The sequence below is a fragment of the Phyllostomus discolor genome, chromosome 4 (genome assembly GCF_004126475.2).
Source record: "Phyllostomus discolor isolate MPI-MPIP mPhyDis1 chromosome 4, mPhyDis1.pri.v3, whole genome shotgun sequence".
NCBI lineage: Eukaryota > Metazoa > Chordata > Mammalia > Chiroptera > Phyllostomidae > Phyllostomus > Phyllostomus discolor.
The window spans coordinates 187,344,190-187,366,216 of NC_040906.2; the positions used below are offsets into that span (position 1 = coordinate 187,344,190).

At 40.3% G+C, this 22,027-nt stretch overlaps 1 protein-coding gene across 2 annotated transcripts in view; it reads left to right on the plus strand.

The window, feature by feature from the left end:
* PDE7B (phosphodiesterase 7B) overlaps positions 1-22,027 on the plus strand; it is a 295,725-nt gene that overhangs the window by 142,419 nt on the left and 131,279 nt on the right. The window contains exon 1 of one of the 2 annotated variants that reach the window (XM_028509572.2): positions 20,685-21,640. The exons of the other annotated variant lie outside the window; for it this stretch is intronic. Within the exon in view, the coding sequence (XP_028365373.1) occupies positions 21,403-21,640 (238 nt within the window). The 5' untranslated portion in view covers positions 20,685-21,402. Of the gene's footprint in view, positions 1-20,684; positions 21,641-22,027 lie in introns of those variants that run through there. 2 annotated transcript variants of the gene reach the window in all.

Sequence of the window (22,027 nt, forward strand, 5' to 3'; positions counted from 1 at the left end):
GTTAGGTCCTCATGATCCAGGGCAGCTGGGCTGGGAATCACAGGATGTGCGGGCATGTGTCAGCAGAGTCTTACTTTAAAAAAAAAAAAAGAAAAGAAAAAAAAGAGCATAGGTTTTATTGGATTGGGGTAATTAACACTACTTCTTGGAAAATGACGATTTATGACAATTTAGAATATAGTTATGTGTCTCCCTTCAATGAGACTTTAGGGTCTTTGTTTTGTGTATGTCTCTCTCATGATGTGGCCGATCCAGTTCCAAGCCAATGACACATTTGTGACAATTTGATAAAGAAAAAGGAAACCAGAAAAAAAAATTTGACAATTATTTTGACTTCAGTTTCACCAATCTTTACTTAAAAATTGCCACTTCCTCGTGATTTACATTTCATTTCTAGAACTTATTTATTTTATAACTGGAAGCTTGTCTATGGGAGTTGACGGGTGTTAACTATACTTATTAAGGTAACCATTTGCACAATATATACATATAGCAAATTGTTATGTTGTATACCTTCAACTTAGATGATGTTATATGTCAATTATATCTCAATAAAATTAGAAAATAAAGCAAATATTCCACTTTCCATGTCTCTCTTAAATCCCCTCCTGCCACAGGCTGCTCACTTCCTTTCCAGCCCACAGGTTCCTTCCCACCTCCTGATTGCTCAGGAGTGACCACTGTCAGCAAAATGAGGCCTCTGGGCCTCACTTATTCCTAGAACTCTCTTTGCTTTTTCTTCTTGGTTCTGGTCACGGCCTTCACAGTTCAAGCCTTAACGCCTACTCATTATCAGCAATGTCTAGATAAGGGGAGAAATCAAGATTCTTTCAGAGATCAACGTGCAGGCTGAGCCTAGAGTGATGGGTCCTGGCTGGTTCAAGTAACTGCTTGCTTTATTCTAACTTACACAGCTCCTTAATATGCCTACCCATACATAGTTGTGATGGGGAAAGTCAGGGAGTGAGGAATGTGTGTTTAATGTGTTCCATTTTCTTATACTTTCGGGAGCCTCCTTTCAACAATACCATGGTTTTCAGCAATTGATCAATAAAGCTGGAAATTGAGGAGACAGAGTGCAAAAGTCCATATAGAGAAAGATGTAGTTAAGATACGATAAAGATATGTCTTCTTCTTAAAGAGAATACTCTGACAATAACATATGAAATGAAACTATTTTTTTTTCACTTTAATAGCTACTAACGTCTGTATTCTAGCATGGACTTTTTCCCAACATCAGCTTTCACTGTGGAGAGTAAAATTAGCCCCATTCTACAGTTAGAAAAGTGGAGACATAAAACATCCAATACAGCAAAAGAGCCAGATGAAAGCCAATGACTTACAGATGTAGAAGATTTTTCAAAGAAGCAGCACAAATCATATTATCTTTGATGTAACATGTGTTGAACTGACACCAATGCTTGCCTTTGAGACCCACAATAGTCAGAGGGGAAAAATATTTTTCATCTTTTTTAGTTTAAAATTCCTCTTTGTATGTAGTCACTCTTCTTATAACAGACCAACATATTTTTTATGAATAACAAATTTGCTAAATAAATTATACAATAAATTATAAGTTAAAATTTCCTCATAATAAATCCTAAAAATTTTCTTCCTCTTTTTATCAGTTCTTTTCTGGGATGGAAACACAGTGATAGTGACAATGGCCATGGCTGAGGTCTTTCTCTTTCTTCCCAAATCCAGGAGACTGAAGTAGTTGTTGAATTGGGCAAGTCAGAGCTGTCCTTATCTAGCAAGTCACACTTACTGTGTGTCAGGCACAAGGGATTCTGCCTTCAAGTGGCTTTCAGGTCAGAGGGGGTAGATAAGAAAAGTGTGTTCCTCGCAGTGAATGGGGACAGTCCCAGGAGCACACAGAGAGCCATCAGACTTGGCCTGGGACACAAGATGTGGTTTACGGAAGAGCTGAGACCCAAACAGTTATCTAGAACAGGTGGAGAAATTAGCCTGGCGAAGGAGCATGGGTAATATTCCAGAGAGAAGGAACAGGATGTGAGAAGACCTGGAGGTGAGACAGCTTGCAACATGTTAGAAGAACCCAACAGTGTCCAGCGTGACAGAGTGATGGGGAGTGAGGATAACTTACCTGCTGGGATCTTCCTTCTGTCTTTTGTTACATTAAAGCAATGGACACTGAGCAGTGTGCTAGGTTGAATGGCTAAGACTAGGTCTCACAACTAACACACCATACAAACTTGTGCATAAACAGAAAGACTTTGGATATGGACAAAGATTTGGAATATTTTCCTTAAATAATAGGTTTTCTCTTGAGTTCTTCCTATTGTTAACTGTATTTAAATTCAACTACTATAGGACTGGTGTGAAATTTAACCAACTCATTTATTTCATTCATGTCTGATCCAAACTCACTCTTTAAGAGTTCAAAGAAATTTTTTAAGCTCTAACATTTGCATTCTATCTGAATTATTTACCCTTGTTCTATTAGTTTTTATAAAAATATTTAGTGAGATTATTTTCCTTGTTATGGAAGAACTACACAGTCATTTGAGGAAACTTGGAAATACATAGGAAGGCTATGTAGAAGAATATAAAATCACCCACAATACCACCAATTCTGATAACCATTGTCAATACAGGTATTAACTTATATAGAGTAATCATTATATTTTTTCTGATCTTTTCTATAAAAGCATTTCATAATAAATCTTTAACAGTTTGTGTGCACATCTTTTCATGTACTCATATACATGTGATATATATTGTATTCATTTTTAATTAATTTTAATTACATAATTTATTATTATATTCTTAGTTTGGGAGTTTTTATAAGACTCTACCTGGCTTAACTGGACCTAGTGTAACTTTTAGCCCTGCTGAAAATAATTTGCAGGCCTGTGTTCATTAGTTTTAAAACACTGCTGTGAAATGACAAAGGTGGCAAATATTATTATCGCTCTCTTGCAGAGGGGGCACCCAAGGCAGACAGCACTTGCATAACCCAAGCAGGGCTAGAAATAAATCGAGGTTATGAAATTAAAAATTGGTGATTTCTTTTTCTATTCAAAGGCCTCATCTCTTTGCAGTGATAATGCATAAAACATGCCAGCCCTCTGTTATTTGCCATGAGTTGAGAACCAAATCTGACCTTGGGGAGTCTGCATGCATGTCAATGGAAAGTTAAACCAGCTGCATATGAAGAGCTGCTGCCAGAATCTTGCCTGGAAGCTTAACCACTATTTTAGAGCTATAAGGAACTCTAAAAGATTAAGTTGAATATGGATGTTGAAGTTAAGATACACATAAATGAGTGCATGTGCAAACACACAGACCCACACACAGAATTTTAAGACCAAAAGTAGCACCAGAGCCAATTCCACAATATTTTTATTAGTAACCCTTACTCGGGCACAATTTCACTTGAAGCTGATGGGATTCTTTTCCCTGAGTCAAGCCTGCAGAATCAAGCCTGCTGGGAGCCAGCAAACCACAACAGAAGTTGTCAGATCTTTGGTACCTCAGGATACACACACTGGTCCCTGCAGGGGTCAGGGATTTTTCTTTTCTTTTCTTTTCTTTTTTTTTTTTGGCTTGTGCAGGAAGTGTGAGCTATCAAAAAATAAAAAAGAAGGGAGCGTTTTCTGATTCAAGGTGACAGACCAGACCATTGCCTCAATGGTTTCTTCTTTTTAAAGATAGAAATAGAATTACACTTTCACTATACCTGATTTTCACCTTCTGTTGAAAAAAGTTGGAGACCCCCCAGAAATTTTCTCAAGTGCCTTCCCTCTTGAAAAACAGTAACAAAATTGAAACTGAGTGAAAGGTATGTAGGATGCTGGCCACACCATACATGAAGTGAGCAAGAGAATGAGGGGGAATTGTCCCCTATGCAACAGTGACAAAAGCTGAGTCCGTGGCATGCGGATTGCCCCTACTCTTCTTGTGACCATACATTCCTGATTCCCAGATTCCTTCCATTCTGGGTACAGTACTCGAAAAAAAATTTGACGAGGTTTTTGGCATTTTCATCTTTTCTGGGAATACTTCTAAATGACCTGGGGGAAATTTTCTAAACCAAAGAACAGTTTTGGCAGCAAAAACAAGCCTCAGTATGTATTATGATGGAAACAAAGTAATTTAGCATTTTATTCATGCAAGGATCTGCAAGAACATCTATGTTAAGCAGAATAAAATGCATTTGATATCTCTATCCCTTGCTATGTGAAAAAGATCATTTATACAATATTATTTTAACTCTATAAAAGAAATACATGACTGATAATTTCCTAATAAATAAGAAGGAATTAATTTGATTATTAATGTCAGTGTTGCAGTCTACTGTTGTAGAATTAAGTTCTCAATTGTCCTATATTTGTTCTATTTATATTTCTGCTTTTTCTAATACTATGTAGAAAAGTAGAGAACAAACTCACTGGGCTTTTATTTTCTCATCCGTGCAATGAGGAAAGGAGGTCCTATTTCAAAGGTCTGCTGAGAAGATTAGATGATGTGAGTAAAATGAACTGGTGGCTGCATATTGTTGGATTCTTCCTGATTCATTCCTTTCTACCTTGTTATTTTCTGTGACATTTGAAATAAGTGTGTGAGGACTTCAGTGAATTAATTGTATAAAGTCCAGCTAATAAGGGCACAAAGCCAGATATGTCTAAATGAGTGACCAGTTATGAATGCTAACTACATACCTGGCACATAATAAATGCTCTATAAATATTAGCTGCTGTTATACCACACACTTCATTTTATCCTCACAATAACTATAAAGAATGTTTACATTCGTTCTCTTTTTGTTGGTGGTGAAACTGAGTTTGGGGAGGTGAAGTAACTTGCCCAATGTCACACACCAGGACAAGGACAGAGCAGGATTCCAACCGACATAGCTCCACAGCTCCTGGTCTCACCACTGCACCACGTCACAGCCCCCGAAGTACTGGGCAGACAAGCCTTGGGGGAATTCAGTCCTCTAGAACACAACTGGGAAACCAGAAGTAAGCTGAGAGGACCTCTGAAAATAAAAGACCAAGTAGCTGGCATTCTCATTTGTGCAGCCTGAGAGAAATTCCCCATAGCTAACTCTAAACCTACAAGAACTTCCAGGACATTGAACCAGCTTGGTTGTATGGTCCACAGCCTCTAGATGACTCGAAGCAGTAGAAGTGAAGGCTGGGACAGGTTGCTACAGCCAATTGCCTCAAAAACAATAAAAATGCCTTCTGAAAACCAGCATGACGCTGCCCCAAAACTTTTAAAAGCCTGTGTTCCCTGGAACCATTTAGCATAGGAGTACATAACCTGAAAACACCCAAATATTCCTTGAAGTATAATTGATATTCATCATAAAGTCGTTTAAATTGTGAAGTTGTTTAAACAGCCATGTATCACACATTTCATAACTTCACACAAATGTTACTTTTTTTAAACTCAGGGGCTTATATAGGAAGTATCGTTGAAAGAGAAAAATAGCTTAAATACTATTCCTCTGTTGATAGTATTAGCTAGTGGGTTATGACAAAATTAATTTTTTTATTAATAATCCTAAAAGCTTAATCACATAAACGTTAATCTTTGGCTTTGATGGACTTTGTTCTGCCATATATAAAATTTTGATGAGGTCATCAATGTTGTAACAAAAGCAAGTCTAACATCAGGCAGTATTCAAACAGCTGCCTAGTATCAGAAATGGGTTCTTTCCTGGTTTAGAGAGAAGTTGGCAAATTTGAATTTACCACAGAAATTTTAACAAAAGGTGTGATCAGGAAGAAAATGAACATATTTTCTGGAAGCACACAAACTCCTGAGTATTCTTATCTTACGCTGTTTGACTAAATATGTTATATTTCAATATACCATTACAACAGTTTTATAGCCCTAGGAAATTAGGGACTATGATGGTGGTGGGAAACTTTTGACTATGAAATAGTGACTTAGGATTTTAAGAGGCATAGCTGTCATCTGACTTTTATCTGTAGCTTTTCATGTATCTTGGAACAAATCATTTGATCCCCAGAAGAATCCCAATCTCAGTGTGATTGGCAGGACAGAATATATTCAACCCCGTGCTGATGATTACTGAATCCAACATAATGCAGGAAAACACACCCCATAATCCTTGGGAAGTCCATAAATGAAAGCCAGATGCACCACATCTGATTTTCGTTTTGCCTATTTCTTTCTCCAGAGTGTTACTCTGACACATTTCCAATTGGTCTCAGACTTAATTATACATCCTAATTTCATGGTAGCTCCATGGAGATTAAATCAATACATGATCACTCTGTGACTATATTCTTCACTTGAAGACTGCTTGTCCTTCTACATGGCCGTGGGTAGACACGGAAATATCATATAGTGGATTTAGCGCTTGAGTATGATGACCAAACTGATTCAAAGCAATCAGCTCCACAGCAACACAAAAACTAATAAACCAAACCCAGTCAAGAAAAAGGAGGGCAACACTTGGCATGTATCTAGACCATAACACTGTTTAAGGCCCAGTGAAAGCCTTTTGAAAACTCTAAGCAAAGAACATGGCACCTCCTCACCATAAGTAATCTCAAGCTAAACAATGCCAAATCTTAAATTACCTTAAAGAAGTCCAACATAGTTTTGGTATTTCTTGAAATTTATTTCAATACTTTAAAATGTACATATTAAAAAAATGCTCATTTGTTTTAATATAAAATAAAAAAATTGTAACTCTGCCTTTTTCAGCTCTTAAATATAGACTTAGCTTATGTATTAAGCTAAGTTTTTGTGGCCAAGTCTTCAGTTGTATATGCCTGTGCCCCACCCCCGAACCCCCATAGGCCCGGGAATATCACATGGCCACCCACCCAGCTTAGCCTCTATTTTTATAAAATGTGGTCTCTGCTTGCAACCACTTCATGGAGTCAGTATGGACATTACTAAGTGGATTCTTTAAAATACAAAACTGAAAATAAATCCTACAGAAAGGTAAAATACTGTTCTTAAAACTGACCTAGTTCTGATGTTATTAAATTTCTCTGGGAATAAATGGTTCAATGAAGAAAGATGAATAAAGTTAAGGACATTCCAGGACTATTTAACCATTGTTCTTCTAGTAAATTACAGGGTGACTTACAAGAATTGCATTGTTTCATATGATAAATTTCATAGGAAATTAATTTCCAGGAAACACACTTTTAAAATTTTACAACAAGTGAATAAAATATAAGTGATAAAGAAGTTGAACAGCTAAGGTGGCCAACAAAAGAAAAGAAAAAACCATCAACTTGTATAAGCAGACTTGTTAGAGCTGACACCAATCCTATTACTCATCCAGCAGAAATGCACAAAATATATACCACCAAATACACTTCTTATCATTTTCTCTAACATACACCATGGTTTGAAATAATTTATCTAAGAATTTGCATTCATTTGCCAATAATTGCTCTGTTTTTCCTTGCTTTATTAACCATAATCAATTAGCATGTGTGGTCAACAGTCATTAACAGCTTTACCTCATTAAGCTGATATAACTAAAGTTAAAACTAGGAATTTGACATTTTTGACAGTCTACATAATCTTATCAAGGCTAAATATTTTATTTTTTTCTACTAGCCTTTTATATATGTATTTATGCTTATAAATATATGGATAAATTCAGCTACTTTGTATATTGAAATATCTATGATAATATAATATAGCCTATAGATATACTGAAAAATAAATTGTGGTCCTTGATTCCCTATCTTACCTTTTCTCTGAGGCAGGAAACTACTGATCAGACTCAATCTGCTCTTTTCACAGAAAAAAGTGTCATGTGGAATTTTTCTTTGCCCATACCAAACTTTTGTAATCAATCCCATCTACTTTATTAGACTCTAAATAAGTAAGCACCCATATTAAAAGCAAGAAACTCCAAGAAAATTGTTCCTATCAAATGACCATTTTTCAGTTCACCTCTTGTCTCTGCTGTCCCTGATCATTCCAGGCATAATTACTTATTCCATAATATAGTTTTTTCTAAAAAATATTTGTACCTACCTTCATTTTACCATTGCACTCAAACAACAGTATTTTGGTCTGCCTCTCCCTCTGGGACTTTCTGATTTCTTCATCCTTATCAGCTCTTGCTCTACTCAGTTCCCTAAGTGATGATTTGGGACACATGCAATTGAACTGAGCCAGACACAACATTCGTTTTCTTTTGTTTAAATACCTCTATATGCCAATAATTCTCAAATTACTGTCCAAAGACTGGCTTTTCCCCATCCTATATTCAGACTACCTACTTGACATCTACTTGGATATCAGAAAGGCATCCGAAACTTCAATGTCCAAATGAATGCTTGGTTAGCACCACATCTAAATACATAATTGGGATGCTAGAACCCAGCTTCTCTCTTTTTTTCACATGCCAATCCATGGGTGTGTTCTAGAGATCCTACCTCCAAAATATTTTCTAAGACTGTTTTTTTTTTTTTCCTTCAGTCTCACTGCGACTGCCCCAGCCAAGTCATCATTATTTTCTTGAATTTTATTAGCCTGCTAGCTAATTTCTGCTTCTGTTCTTGCTCCCATACAACCCCTTCCCTGCAGAGCTACCGGCGTGATCTTATGAAAACTACATTAGGTCATGTCACTCTTCTGAAGACCTTCTACTGGCTTACTATCACACTTGGAACGCATCCAAAATCGTCTCTGGTCCACACAGGAGCCCAACATTGTCCGCCCAGAATCTCATCTCATGCCACACTCTTTCTTGTTCACTGAATCCATCACTCTGCTCCTGCATTTCTCAGACACATCAAACTAGTTCTTGCTTTAGGGCCTTTCCCTCTCTTGTTCCTTCTGCCTAAAATCCTCTTCCCCGATCTCTGCCCAGCTGGCTTCTTTCATCATTAATTTTCAGTTTGAACGTTGCTTAGTTCAAGAGGCCTCTCCTGACCATCTAATTAAAATAGCCCCGTGGCCACAATTGTATTAATTATTTACTTACTTTTGTTTATTTTAGCACTTAGAACTGCTGAGTATTTTCCTGTCGATGTGCTTGTGTGCTTACTCATATGTTTGCGTCGTGGCTCTCCTCACTGGAATGTAAATTCTGCCTTGTTCAAAATTTTGCCTCATGCCTAGACCAGTGCCTGGCTCACAGAAGATGCTTACCACGTGTTGTTTTGTGCTGCTAAATCCATTGTCCTGCCTTGGCTGTTGACAAGCGCAAGGAGAATAAAGTCCTGTGTCTCTGAGTCTACCCAAAAAAGATTTGTCATCTAGAGTCAAGAGATCTCATCTCTCTTTCATGCTCAGGCATCTGCTACTGTTTCTGCAAAGACCAGTTATTAATGTGTAGTAACTTTTGTCCCCAGCAGTTCCATCCTTTGGGTCCTGTTGTTGATTTTCCTCATCTTGGCACCTAAAGGGGCAGAGTGATCCCTTTTGCCCCATTGCCTTGACCATGTGCAGTGATACCCTCAGTGCAGGAGGTGGAAGCCACCGCTCTTCAGGTATCACAGGGGGTGACCTGCCTGCCCTGCCCCAGCAATGTGGTGGGGGCTGCCTACAAAAAGGTGACCCTTCCCTCAGAGTTGGCCCAGGGCCTTGGGTGGGTGCGCGTGACTGAGCTCCTCCTGGGATCCGATTTACTTGCCCTGTGAGGAAGCACTGGCAGAGAGCGTGAGAGAAACTGCAAGGCACTATTTCTACTAAGTTTCTAATAACCAAGTTCTTAGAGATGGAAACCAGAGAGAGGACAAAAAGGAGAGAGAGAGAGACAGGGTGGTAACATAAACAAATGAGCTCACTCACCCATTTCACCCCTCTGCCAAGGGACCCTGAAACTTTTTGATCCAACCGGCTACTTGCCAGTCCAGTGCCACGCTGGCTTAGCTTCCCTCAGGCCACTATAAGGCTCCTGCGTCTTTTTTCCTAATGGATCTGCTTCTACATGCCTATGACACCACTCGAGGGGTGCATGGTCATTCGCTCATTGCCTGGCTCGATGAATAATCTGCTCTAAGCAATGGTGTAGTAGTCATGACACTCTTGGTCCAGGCTCATCTCCCAGTGCCAAAGATACCAGCATGAGCAGGGTCTTGCCAGGTCTGACAAACTCAGGGGCATTTTACAACTCCCAACCTGGAATCTTGCCTGTTTGTACTAAGCAGAGTCCTAGAGAGAGGAGTCAATGCCTAGAACCATTGTGTCTAAGCCCTTAATATAAGATGGTGGCCACCAAATCTCCTGAGTTGTACCCCAGTCCCACACCTCACCAACGTCACCAGTGCCCCTTCTCCACTCTTCAACAGAGGGGCTCAGACCGGCTCCATAAGAATGGCTTCCAGCTGCCCCTTGAGCAGAACACCTTTCCTTCCCCATCCCGGTCCCCTGTTGGTGGAGAAGAAAGCCATTCTCTCCCGTGGCCCCACTTCAGCTTCTATAGTCCCTTTCCATACAGCAATCAGCTCACAGGCTCACAAGAAACCTCTGAGTTCTTTCACTATAGGAACCATCCCATGGCCCAAAAACAGAAGACTTTTGGAAGTTGCTTTGCTTTTTTTAGGTTATGGGGATATTATTCAGAAAATTGTTGTTTTAATGCCCTAAAGGATGTTTCTAAACCTGAAGAGGTACAGGAGTTTCCCAGAGTATTTTATTTACCAGCCAGGAGCAGGCTTCCTGCAATGTCCTAAGGGACTGCCTTGCAGGTGACACACATTTGCTAATTCAGGAACGACACCCCTTGATGGAATGGGAAGAAAGAATGGCATTTGGAAAAAATTCTCATATAGGAATAACTGTGCTACAATGTGTTGCTAGAGATTTAGGGAGAAACTAGTGGAATATTCAATGTTTACAGCTACCTATTTAGATCAAACTAGAAAAAAAACACTTTTTTTCTAGAATTGGATCTGAGGAATCTTCCAGTTGATCTGAAACTCATTAGAAATTAGAACTCAAGGAACAGAGCGGGCAGTGGGCCGGTACTGAGGTAGAGGCCCGTGGATGGCCTGCAGGGTCTTGGAATAGCCTTGAGGATCACTGTTGGTGAAAATCTGTACTTTTCTTTTCTCTTTAGTTTTTTTTTTTAACTTTGTCTACCTTTTTTCTTGTCTCCTTGACCATTCCACACTAAACCCACACCCCTTTTTTTTTCACTGTTACATCTTTCATCAGTTCCCCTCCATACGTCACTTCCTGGTTCTGCTGATGGCACCCAGGGCTATAGGGGTTATCGGTGCCAGCTCCGTGGAGAAGAGAGCGATGATTCGGATGAGATGATAGCCCCTGGCTGTTACTGAATGCCTATTCTGTGCTGGCCTTTTTCTGAATACTTTCCATGAATGCTCTCGTTTAATCCTCTTGTTTGTCCCAAGCACTTAGTCAAGTTTTTCTAACACCCTGGTTCTATTGGAGAATACACGTTGTTTTGTTTTGGGGTTTTTTTGTGTTTTTATTTGTTTGTTTTGCTTCTGAAAACCATGTCTCCAAAACTTCTGAAGGGACCTCCCTCCCCGAAGAAATGCCCACGTGAAGAAAACAGATGCTAGGGAGGCACACTTGGCCAATAGGTGAGAGGTAGGAAATATGCAACAGCTGGGTGAATCCCAAGTGAGACCTCAGGTGGGCTTCCATCACCAACCTCTTACTCGCACATTTGTACTCTTGGGGGGAAATGTGACTTTACCAACTATGGTAATGGGGGGAAAGTTCTAACCCTTCCGTAATTTGAACAAAACCAGTATATGGTTTAGGTCAAAAGGAGGACTTGATTTTGCAATGCCAACTATCCCTTCTGCGGTTTCCCAAAAATGCTGTGGCCGTCCCACACGGAGCCCGCTCCATATTTTACCGCAGAAAGAAGAGTGCCACTTCAGCATTCGATGCAACCTAGACCATGTTGGGGGGTGCTCTAAGAAAGCTGTCAAAGAAACAAGTACCTGTATTCTCATGACCTAATACTATAAAAATGAAATATAGAATTTACATGCACAATGAACTTAAAGACGAATGCTAAATGAAACAAGGCACCAATTACGTGTCTAATATGTGTGGAGGAACAAATGGAATAATTAGACTTAATTGGATTTAGTCAGGCAGAGATTTAGAGTAGTTACTGTTATTTCGAATAAGTGAATGAATTCATTAGTAAGTTCTCACTGGGGACAGGAATTGGGGAATACCACAAGTGGTTGGTTGAGCTGCTGTCAGAATGATTCTCCCAGGGTTTGTACTTTCCTTTCCTTAAGGATGTTTCTGAAGAGCAAAGCCCTTCTATCCCTTTGTAACACCTTTATTTAAAAAGGTGCTAAATAAAGACGATGTGAAATGTATATGTTTACATTTCTCTAGTAGAAGGACTGTGAATATAAATGACCAGGTAACCAAATTTACCTTGAGGAGGTAAAACCAAAGAAAGGAAATAGAGGCAGAAAGCAGAAGATATCCAGGCCCTGGAGATGTGGCTGTCCTCAGCTTCATCTCTGAACTGCTACCCCAGGACAGAAGTCAGCTGGGGGCCAGATTTCAATTTCCCACATGTACTGTCAATGCAAACAGTGACCCAAGTTATTTACTTAACACTCAGAAACACTCAAGACTCTTTTCTTTATTTCCATTTCTGGCCAGGCTGTTTAGAAAACACAGATGCAGCTGGCATTGTGATATTGTAATCAGCCTTGCCGAATGGTTCCAAAAGGAAAATATCTGTCCAATGTCTTGAATAAATCTTGTGGACTCCATTCACCAATTCCATGTCATCATTCTCTGGTTCTTCAGGCCCAAAAATTTAGGTCAAAGCCAGCAGATTGCTGCTGCAAGTCTGTTTAAATAACGTAGAAACTACTGTGATGATCTGCCATCGTCACCCTGAATAGCTCTACTCACAAGTGATGCTATGGGTCAGTTAAGTCACTTTTCATAAGGAATAGAATTATTTTAGGAATGTAGAGTCCAATTGGAAGAAGTCAACCCACTACTGAAGGGATACCAGACATTCATCTATTTTTTTTACAAAATGTCTATGTTCTATGTTCTTTCTCTATGGTCATGTGGGGAGAGCAAGACTCTCTTCAGCACTTCCTAGGTGAAGGTTGTGGCAAAGATCTGAAGTCCAATCACGGTAGCAACAGTCATGACCACAGTGGCAGCGAATCTGACCTGAAGAATAGCTATAAAAATAGGTGCTGTGGGTTCATAATTATTCTTTCTTTCCTTTTGATTTGTCCTGCATAAATATTTATGACATGGCCAGGTATAGTTACAATCTGTGAATCAAGCAAAGTTGCTCCTGCTTTTTACAACAGCCTAACCACACAGGTAGAACAGCATGTAAGAGGGTGTGCTCTAGAACCAGGTGTGCCATTATTCTTCTAACAACACTCTGTATCAGAAACATGGGGGGAGGGCTTTGGCGGGAATCCGTGTGCTGCACTGTACTGAAAGTGTCTTGTATATTGTTTACACACTAGTATCTATTAAATGGCCTCCCCTTTACTTTTCATCCTTGATTCTCTTGTCATCACAGAGGAAAATGGTCTCTAAAATTATCTAAAGTAATAACCATGAGTTATATTAGTTTTGAATCTAATAGTTCCCAGATTTCTTATCTTTATCTTTTTAGTTACTCCAGAGGATGACAAGAAATATAGGTGTCTGTAACCAGAGCAAAGCACTTAGCCTTAGAAAGAACCAGGAAACACAACAGGGGAAAAAAACTCAGCAATCTGTGTTTCCAATTACCAGCAGATGCTTCCATTTATTCTAAGTGTTCCTATTTAGTTAACTGTACAAATTTTTAATCATATAAATATGGTACTGTTCTAGCCTCATGCTCTTGATTACACTTGTCTTCCAGTTGATGGCACATGCCTCTTGCTTCTGACAGCACTTTCCCCCAAATACTGTGGAGCTGCGTGGATCCCAGGGAATACCTGACAGCAGCTCATGGCAGAGTTTATTTTATCTATCGTTTGTGTTTTGTTTTGTGTTTCGCTGAGGTGGCGACATTGCAGTACACTTCTCTGAGTCAGCAGCCTCATGGCTAGAGCATCGTGAGGGCCTATATTCTTTTTTCCATCTTTGGTTTGCTCAGTCATCTGGCCACCATCCCTCCATGCCTGGAATAGTACAGTGGGAAAGCTCATACCAGGCTCCATCCAAAACCTTTTTTACATAGAGCCGCAGTAAATCAAGTGAAGGAGCAGGTCTTGGTGAGAGCATCCCCGACGATGGAGATCAAAGGCTCAGAGCCCTGCCTGTATTCCAGTCATTCTGACAATAGCAAAAGGAGCACCACAAAATGCCAGAAAGATGGAGGAATGGAAAAATTGGCTTAAGTAAATTTTGTTTGACATTTGGTGAGATAAGACTTTCAAAGATAGACATTTGGTTTTGAAGTGAAGACTCTATCCTATACATGTATATTATTTATCACAGTGGCTTATATTTGATACTCAACCTTATCTTGAAGTTAATGCACAAGGGAAGAGAAACGGATGAAACAAAATTCAAAAACTAGCCATGGTTCAAATGACACAGCCCATGCTCTTACCTTATGATTTTGATTGATTATTTCCAGTGGAGAGTATTGGACCCGAACCAATGTTGACTGTCCTAATATTTGTACCCATAAAGAATAGGACTTCTGGAGCATTTTATTTCATAAATAACTGATGTCGAAGGGCAGAAAATATCTGCCACATGGCAGTCCTCTCGCTTCACTACTCAGAGCATGGTCCGTCACCAGCAGCCTCGTCAGGCCCAGGGAGCTTGATAGAAATGCAGAGTCTCAGGTCCCCACCCAGATCTGCCTGACCGGACCCTGCGGATCTCCAGGTGGTTTGTATGCCCGCTAACATTCGAGAAGCATCGTTCTAGAATAGCATCTGAGAGACACCTTTAGGCATAGATATGTAATTTGCCATCACCAGAAGGTCATAAGTGAAAGAAAGAAGGGAAAATAAAGAATATTTTGAAGAGGCAGTAGGATATACTCCCTACACATGTACCAGTTAAAATTTCCCTCTTCCAACTTGAATTTGAAATCCATAAACATAAACAAAATGAATGCCAAGGGGAACAAAAGATCCTTTTAGAAGGCTTCACTCCTTACCATCTTCCCACTTTTCTTTTATGTTGTTTGTATTGATAATCTTTCTATCTAAATTAGTTGTCGAGTTCGTGTTCATTGTAGTGAGAGGAAAGCAGCATCACTCAGGCATGTCCCAGCGCTTGTTGAGGATGCCTGGGTAATCTCCCCTCCAGCCTCCATGAGAGCTTCCGGAATTCATACATCCCACTTGTAAAAACAGTAGAAACATACTTCAGACCTTGTTTAAACCACTTTTTAAACATTATAATTGGTTTTACACACTATACTTCTTTTTCTTTTTTTTAAGATTTTATTTATCCATTTTTAGAGAGGGAAGGGAGGGAGAAAGAGAGAGAGAGAGAAACATCATTGTGCGGTTGCTGGGGGTCATGGCCTGCAACCCAGGCATGTGCCCTGGCTGGGAATCGAACCTGCGACACTTTGGTTCTGTACTTCTTTTTCAAACACATCAAGTAAAGGGAAATCACCTAGGAGCACTCAAACTTGTAAGAATGTTTGAGGAATACAGATCCTCCAAAGCAAAAAAAGTGAGGCCCACGTAAGTTTGTCTAAGGAATTAGTCCAGTGGGAAGCCTGAAGATACACACGTGTTCTCTACCACAGCATGGGACACAGCGCTGTTTGGCTCCTGAACACCAAACGTAACCCGTTAGTCACTGTGGACAGAGGTTGAAATTCCCAATCAAGACAACTTACCCAGTATTAAGCAAAGCACTAAATAACCCATGGCAAAGATCAGCAAACTCACTCCCCAGATACAATTCACAGGCTGTTTCCACACCTCCAAAACACAGCTACGATGAATGTTTATCCTATTGAACCACTTCTTTAGCACATACTTTGTTCTTATTTATCTATTTTCATTCACACTTTAATGATTTTTTCTACTTTACCTACCCCAACTTTGTACGATCAAATCTCTCATTATCTGTCCCACTGGGCCACTCTTCAATACTCTCTCACTCCCTAATACCCTTGTCGCTGATTTTTTCTACTCGTGTATCTTTATGAGGACCACAGATTTTAAAGGTTCAGGGGTCTGACTTTTCAGCTTTCTAATAGATCCTAGGAAAGTATAGCCAAAATTTAAGTTTAGATAAGTTGTTGATTATGATTTCTTATAGCTTAGAAGTAGTCATTTAAAAGTTTTAAAGCACATTACGGTTTTACAAATAACTCACATTTTAATTTTATTTTATTCTTACAAGATCCCAGCGTGATGGATAAGGTAGTTATTGCCACCATGCCCATTAGTAGACAAGTCGCCAAGTTTGAGGCAAAGCTCAGTGGTGAGTTCATAGTTCTTGTAACCTTAAAATAAGTAGCTTTCAGGGGCTACTTTGGAGATTTCATTGTTGTAGCTATTTTTTCTGAAGCTGACACACCCGCATAGGAGATTATGAAAAGTGTGGTCTACCACCACTCAGTCTTACACATTCAGGAGTAAGTTATGAAATCTTAGAAAAGTTTTTGCCGAAGAATGCCACCATCACACAGCAAAAGCATTAGGAGTTCGGTAATGGAGGGAATAGAGGTTAGGGGAAGGGCAGGTTGGTGGGTTGGCTGATTTTGTTTTGTTTCACCATGCAACAGTATCTCCTTTTATGTGTGGGTTTTCCCCAGCAGGAAGAAGGGGCACAGGGGAGAAAATTCACCCATCCATTCTTCCAGCTGTTTTTTCCTTAACCCCTGTCTTATCAGACTTGTTGTTGCAGGTGAACTGTCAGAGACAGTAAACTTAGCATTAGTCAAGATATGTGAGAGCCAGGATAGAGGTCTCATGCCAACCAAAACCCTGATCTCTGTCTCTCTTTAAATGCACAAAGAAAAGTAAAACAAGAAGTGGTAACTCACAATGAAAACCAGATTATAGGTGGGGGAAGCCAGGCAGGTCCCAGTGCCTGAAAAAGCACCCAGGGGCTGACCCAAGATGCTCTTCTCCCTTTGCTGCTGGTCTCGCTGTTCATACATATTTACAGAGTGAATAAGAGGATGATTGGTTACACTTGAGACACCTGTAGTAAAATCAAACTATGAATCTGTCAGAACAGCCCCTTCTTCTTCCCCCACCTCATCTTCCCTGGTCTTGCCCCACCCCCTCTGCTCCCTTACCACACGACAGTGGAGACATGTGCTGCCTTGTATGGTCAGCCTGAGGACCAAGTGCTTTCTCTACTTGCTGGCATTCTTCCCTGAGACTAGTTAAGGTGAAAGTTATTACATTTCTATTTCTCCTGAAGGACACTGTAAATCGTTGGAGCTTCTTCTACTTAGACCACATTAAACAAAGTTGAAAGGCCTGTTTTTCCTTTCTTCCTCATTTTGCATTTCATTTGCATTGCATTTGTGAAGCTAGAGTGGTCATGAGTGTGTGTGTGTGTGTGTGTGAGTGTGTGCGTGTTTACACATCCATATTTGAATTGATGGAGAGGAAAGGCCAGGACAAAATAAATAAAATCCCTTGATAGTTTCAAATTTTTCTTTAAAGAAAGAGAGGGGGTGGGAGTTAATAAGAGTATAAAGTACTTTCAAAATATTTGTGAGACTTTCATTAAAATGAAGTTTTGTAAGAATCTATTGATAGGCTCAAAGTAATAGGAAATTGAAATGAGTATATGTTTTTAAGGTTATATTTTTTAAGTATACATTCTCTAGAATGATTGGAAGTATTTAGTGTTTTAAGTACTTTATTTTTAAGTCACATATGATAAGGTTTTATCATAACAAAAATTACAAATAACACAGCAAAATTACATATAACAGAACAAATTTTACCATATGCTAATTGATATAAACAAGAGTTTATGGGGATCTTAGGGAATCTCATAATCTCATCAACGTTGAACGTGACATTGGGCTAATGACATTATTTAAGGAAGTACTGTATGTATGTCTTTGACTATTTTTTCTTGACCATTTACTGCATATTGTGGTTATCAGTTCTTTCCTTTATGGCTGCAAACACACAGCAAAGTATTTTTGATTCAATGAGGTATCCATTGGAACAAACTGTTTTGACTTTGTTAGTTCTCATTACGTTTCTTTCACACAAGAACTAATCTATTTCCTTTTAATGGGATGTTAGGTTGACTCACAATGCCTGGGGGAAAATGAGGTTACTTTGAAAGTCTGTATTAAAATGTCCTATCTGTAGCACATTAATTGTGGATATTATGATTTGTGAGAACCGTTACATGCCACATAGATGAGTCCTCTTTGCTCCTGACCTCTCTGGGTACAGAACCTCCTCCCCAGCCCCAGTGGCTCAGACTTCGGGCTACAGATAGATACTTCCCCAAGGTGAATGATGCCCAGTGAGTAAGGTTAAAAATCATAGGCTTACAGGCATGCTCTTCTAAAGTAACTCTCTGAAAGACAAAAGAGCTCACAGGCTGTGAGATGCTAGCTGCAAAATGTAATAAAATTGCCTTTTAGAGAATTTGTGTGGTTCAGTGATTTTAGTCCAACAAATGCTAGCATCTTGTCAGCTTGTCCCAATCTCCTGAGCCTGCAGTTGAGCCAAAAATCTCCTGAGCCAAGCTTTCTCGCAAGATTTCCTGTACTTCCTGTTTCTATGTGAGCCAGAAATACCATGAGAATGACCTTTCTTGTGGTATTTTTGCACTTCTACCCTTGGATAAAGAGAATCCCATATTGAGGAGATTTTTTTTAATTGTACAACATTTTCAGTTTTCAAACCTTCAAATTAAGTAACTTCCTCCTTGGGAATGAAACTTTGAAATGGTGTTTCCTTGGCCCTAACTCATCTCCAGTAGGAAGTATGCACATTCAGAGATCCAACAGTTTGCAACTTCTCTAAGATATTTTTTACAAGGAAACATGTAAAACAATATAGAGACTACGGTGGAAACATATGCTTGGATTTTTAAAAAAATGTACACTTGAAGCAATGAGCAATGATGAGTTGTATGCTTAATATGTTAGTATATGTGACATATTATATCATATATTTGTTTTCTTTGTTCTTAACCCCTTTGTTCCAAGGGTCAGGATATCCTGATGCTAAGTACTATTGCAAAAAAAAAAAAGAAAGAAAAGAAACTGAACAAAAATAAAAATAGTCAAACACTTAGGAAACTCTTCAGTTGTTATGTCAAGGAAGTTTGTGACTGAGGAGTGAGTTTAAGACATTATTCAGGAAATATGCTAATAGAGTACAACAGCCTACATGTGCCTATTAAATAAAACAGTCTGGATTCTAGAGAGGCGTAATGCTCCCTCTCTGATAGAAAGGTAAGATAAGGACTGGACAGGTTGTCCAAAGTGGTAGGAGTACCAGACAGATGCTTAACTCCTTGCGTCTCTTCACAAAGAGGGACATTTTGAAAGGCACACCTTTCCCATAAGTGGATCAGTGATTGTTCTCTAATTGGGTAATATGAATATCCAGTTGTGATAGGAAGACCTGTCTGATTAATATTTTAATAAATAAATTCATAAGCAGTAGTGTCTTCAAGGTCACCACTGTTGTAATCTATTATTGTTTTACACCCTCACAGGACATCAGCCCTTCTTTGTCTGTTAGTAGGTTTGCTGGTGTACTTTTCCATCTGGAGAAAAAAGAAAAGCCACTTAATTCTGTGTGGAAAACTAGACTTATTAACCCTAGTTTTAGAGGTATAATAATGACAACAAAATTACAGTAGCCTTTTCTGGTTTCGACTTTTAAAAACCGAGTCGAGGGTAGTGAATATAAAATACACCCTACAATGGCCTTCCTCCTCCCCCCCAAGTCTCCTGCTCCCTCCTCTAAAGAAACATCAAATGGTTGTATGACAAACCAACCCCGACAGAAATATAGAGCAGGAACGACAGATTGTACATCAGCAAAATACCATCAGCAAAATAAACTGCCAAGCAAAATAAAGCACTTTGCAATGCAGAGAAAGACGGGATTGTTGCGATGGCCCCCAAGAAAACAGGAGCTGTCCGCGTGAATGTTCAAGTTCGAATTGTTCCCACAAACCCAATTTGCTGGCAAAAGTGCCAAATACAATACTACCCCACTTTCATTTATGTCCAGGGCTTTTCACACAAGCTCCAGGAGGCATCCCCTTTATTGTATGGAGTCTGACTCCCAAGGTCAGAGCCTCCAGCTCTGAGCGGAGGGACCCAAGACGCGTGACCCATGATTGTCCCCAACTGAACCACTCTCAGTGGGGACACAGCAGTTAGTGACCCAAATATTGAGTCCACATGCTCTGTCTCTGGAAAGTGAGTCTTCAACACTCTCTTTTCTTTTCACTGCCACTTATGCCCCCTATGAATATCCTTTAAAATTGTCATTATTACTTTCTTCTATAATGGGTCTTTAACAATTCTAACTATGCATTCAGAAGATGCCACCTTACGGCACGTTTGCATGAGAATCTTGATGCTTCCCTAGTTTCCTTCTTTTGGAGTTAGCTTTGGAATGTGATTCAATGTTATTTCCCTTCCAACTGAGGGCAGCTGAGGTTACAAACGGATTTGACTAATAGGCCAAAACCCAGTTAGCCTTGCTGAGAACCAAATGACAGCAAAGGGGGAGGGGTGTGGAGAAGGGCGGCCTGTGAACTGTGGCGCAGAGGATCAACCCAAGAGCCTTCTGAAAAACCTCATCCCTGCAGACCGTAGTGGACGGGCAGGTGGCCCCCAGCCAGACCTTCCAGAGAGAAGCAGCTGCAAATTGGTTCTGCGGGTGCTCAGTTTTGTGAGAGCTCCTTGAAGTTTGCAGGGCTGGAGCCAGGGAAGCTTCGCTGCTTCCTGCACCCGCGGGGGTGACTCCTTACCTGACACCCCACATAACTGGCCTCTGGGGGACCCCTCTGAGAAGCTGGGAAAGGATAACCCACTTCTTTGCCTGAAGTCCTTAACGCTAAACAAGCCACTCAGCAAACTTTGACAAGCACCAAAAGAGAATTGAGAACAAATAAATCAGAAGAAGAGGAAAAGCAAATGCTAAAACCTTGATGGCTTTTTCCCCTGCTGTCGTTCCAGCTGTAGCCTGGGATTAATTAAATGCTGTGAAGTCAGTGCCGGGGAGAGAAGGGGAAAAAAAATGCATTCTATCTCTAAGGAAGGAGTACAATATCAGTTCTCACCAGTGAGAAACCTTGGGAAGTGAATCGCTGTCGCCGTCAGTGTTTGTGGAGGGACTGGAGGGACAGGGTGGCTGTGCCAGGCTGGCGGAGGCTTGCCTTTCCAAAGCTGGAGAGGATTTCACGGGGGTTCTCCTTCCCGTGCCTGGGAAGAATTTCCCCTCTGGTAGCTGCAGCCGCCGCGGCAGCAGCCCTACCTCCTGTTCGGGGGAACAGGGCAGAATGCCTGTGCTCGAGCGCTATTTCCACTCGGCAGAGCTAGGCAGAAGGTGGACAGCCCCAGAAGGTGCGCTGCCCTCCTCCCTGGGCAGCCGGCCGGGGTGCCAGCAGGGGCCGCTGCCCTGGGACTTGCCCGAGATGATCAGGATGGTCAAGCTGGTTTGGAAATCCAAAAGTGAGCTGCAGGCGACCAAACAGAGAGGCATTCTGGAGAATGAAGATGCTCTCCACAGCTTCCCAGGTAACTGTGAGATGTGAAAGGTAGCAGAGCGGGATCTGATTACTTTCAGTCCCTTCCTTGGAGAGCCCAAGTCTTAAAAATGGGAAAAGGCAGGCAGACAGACTGTACGGCAGAGGGTTCGAGGGCTGTGACTAATGAATGTTTGCTCTATTATAGAAATGCATCTTAAAGTTGAGTGATGTGGTAGGAGGAGCGTTGATAGCCTGAAGATTAAGGAACCTGGGCCCTAGGCTCAGCTCACCACTTGCTTGCCCCATGGCTAAAACAAGTGAAATTTCCTGAGCTTCAGTCCCTGAAAGGTGGGGCTGGAATTAGATGCTCTTTAATGTCCATTTTTGCCTCTGCAATTTCACAAATTGACAAGTCAGAGTTATCTTCAAAAAAGTA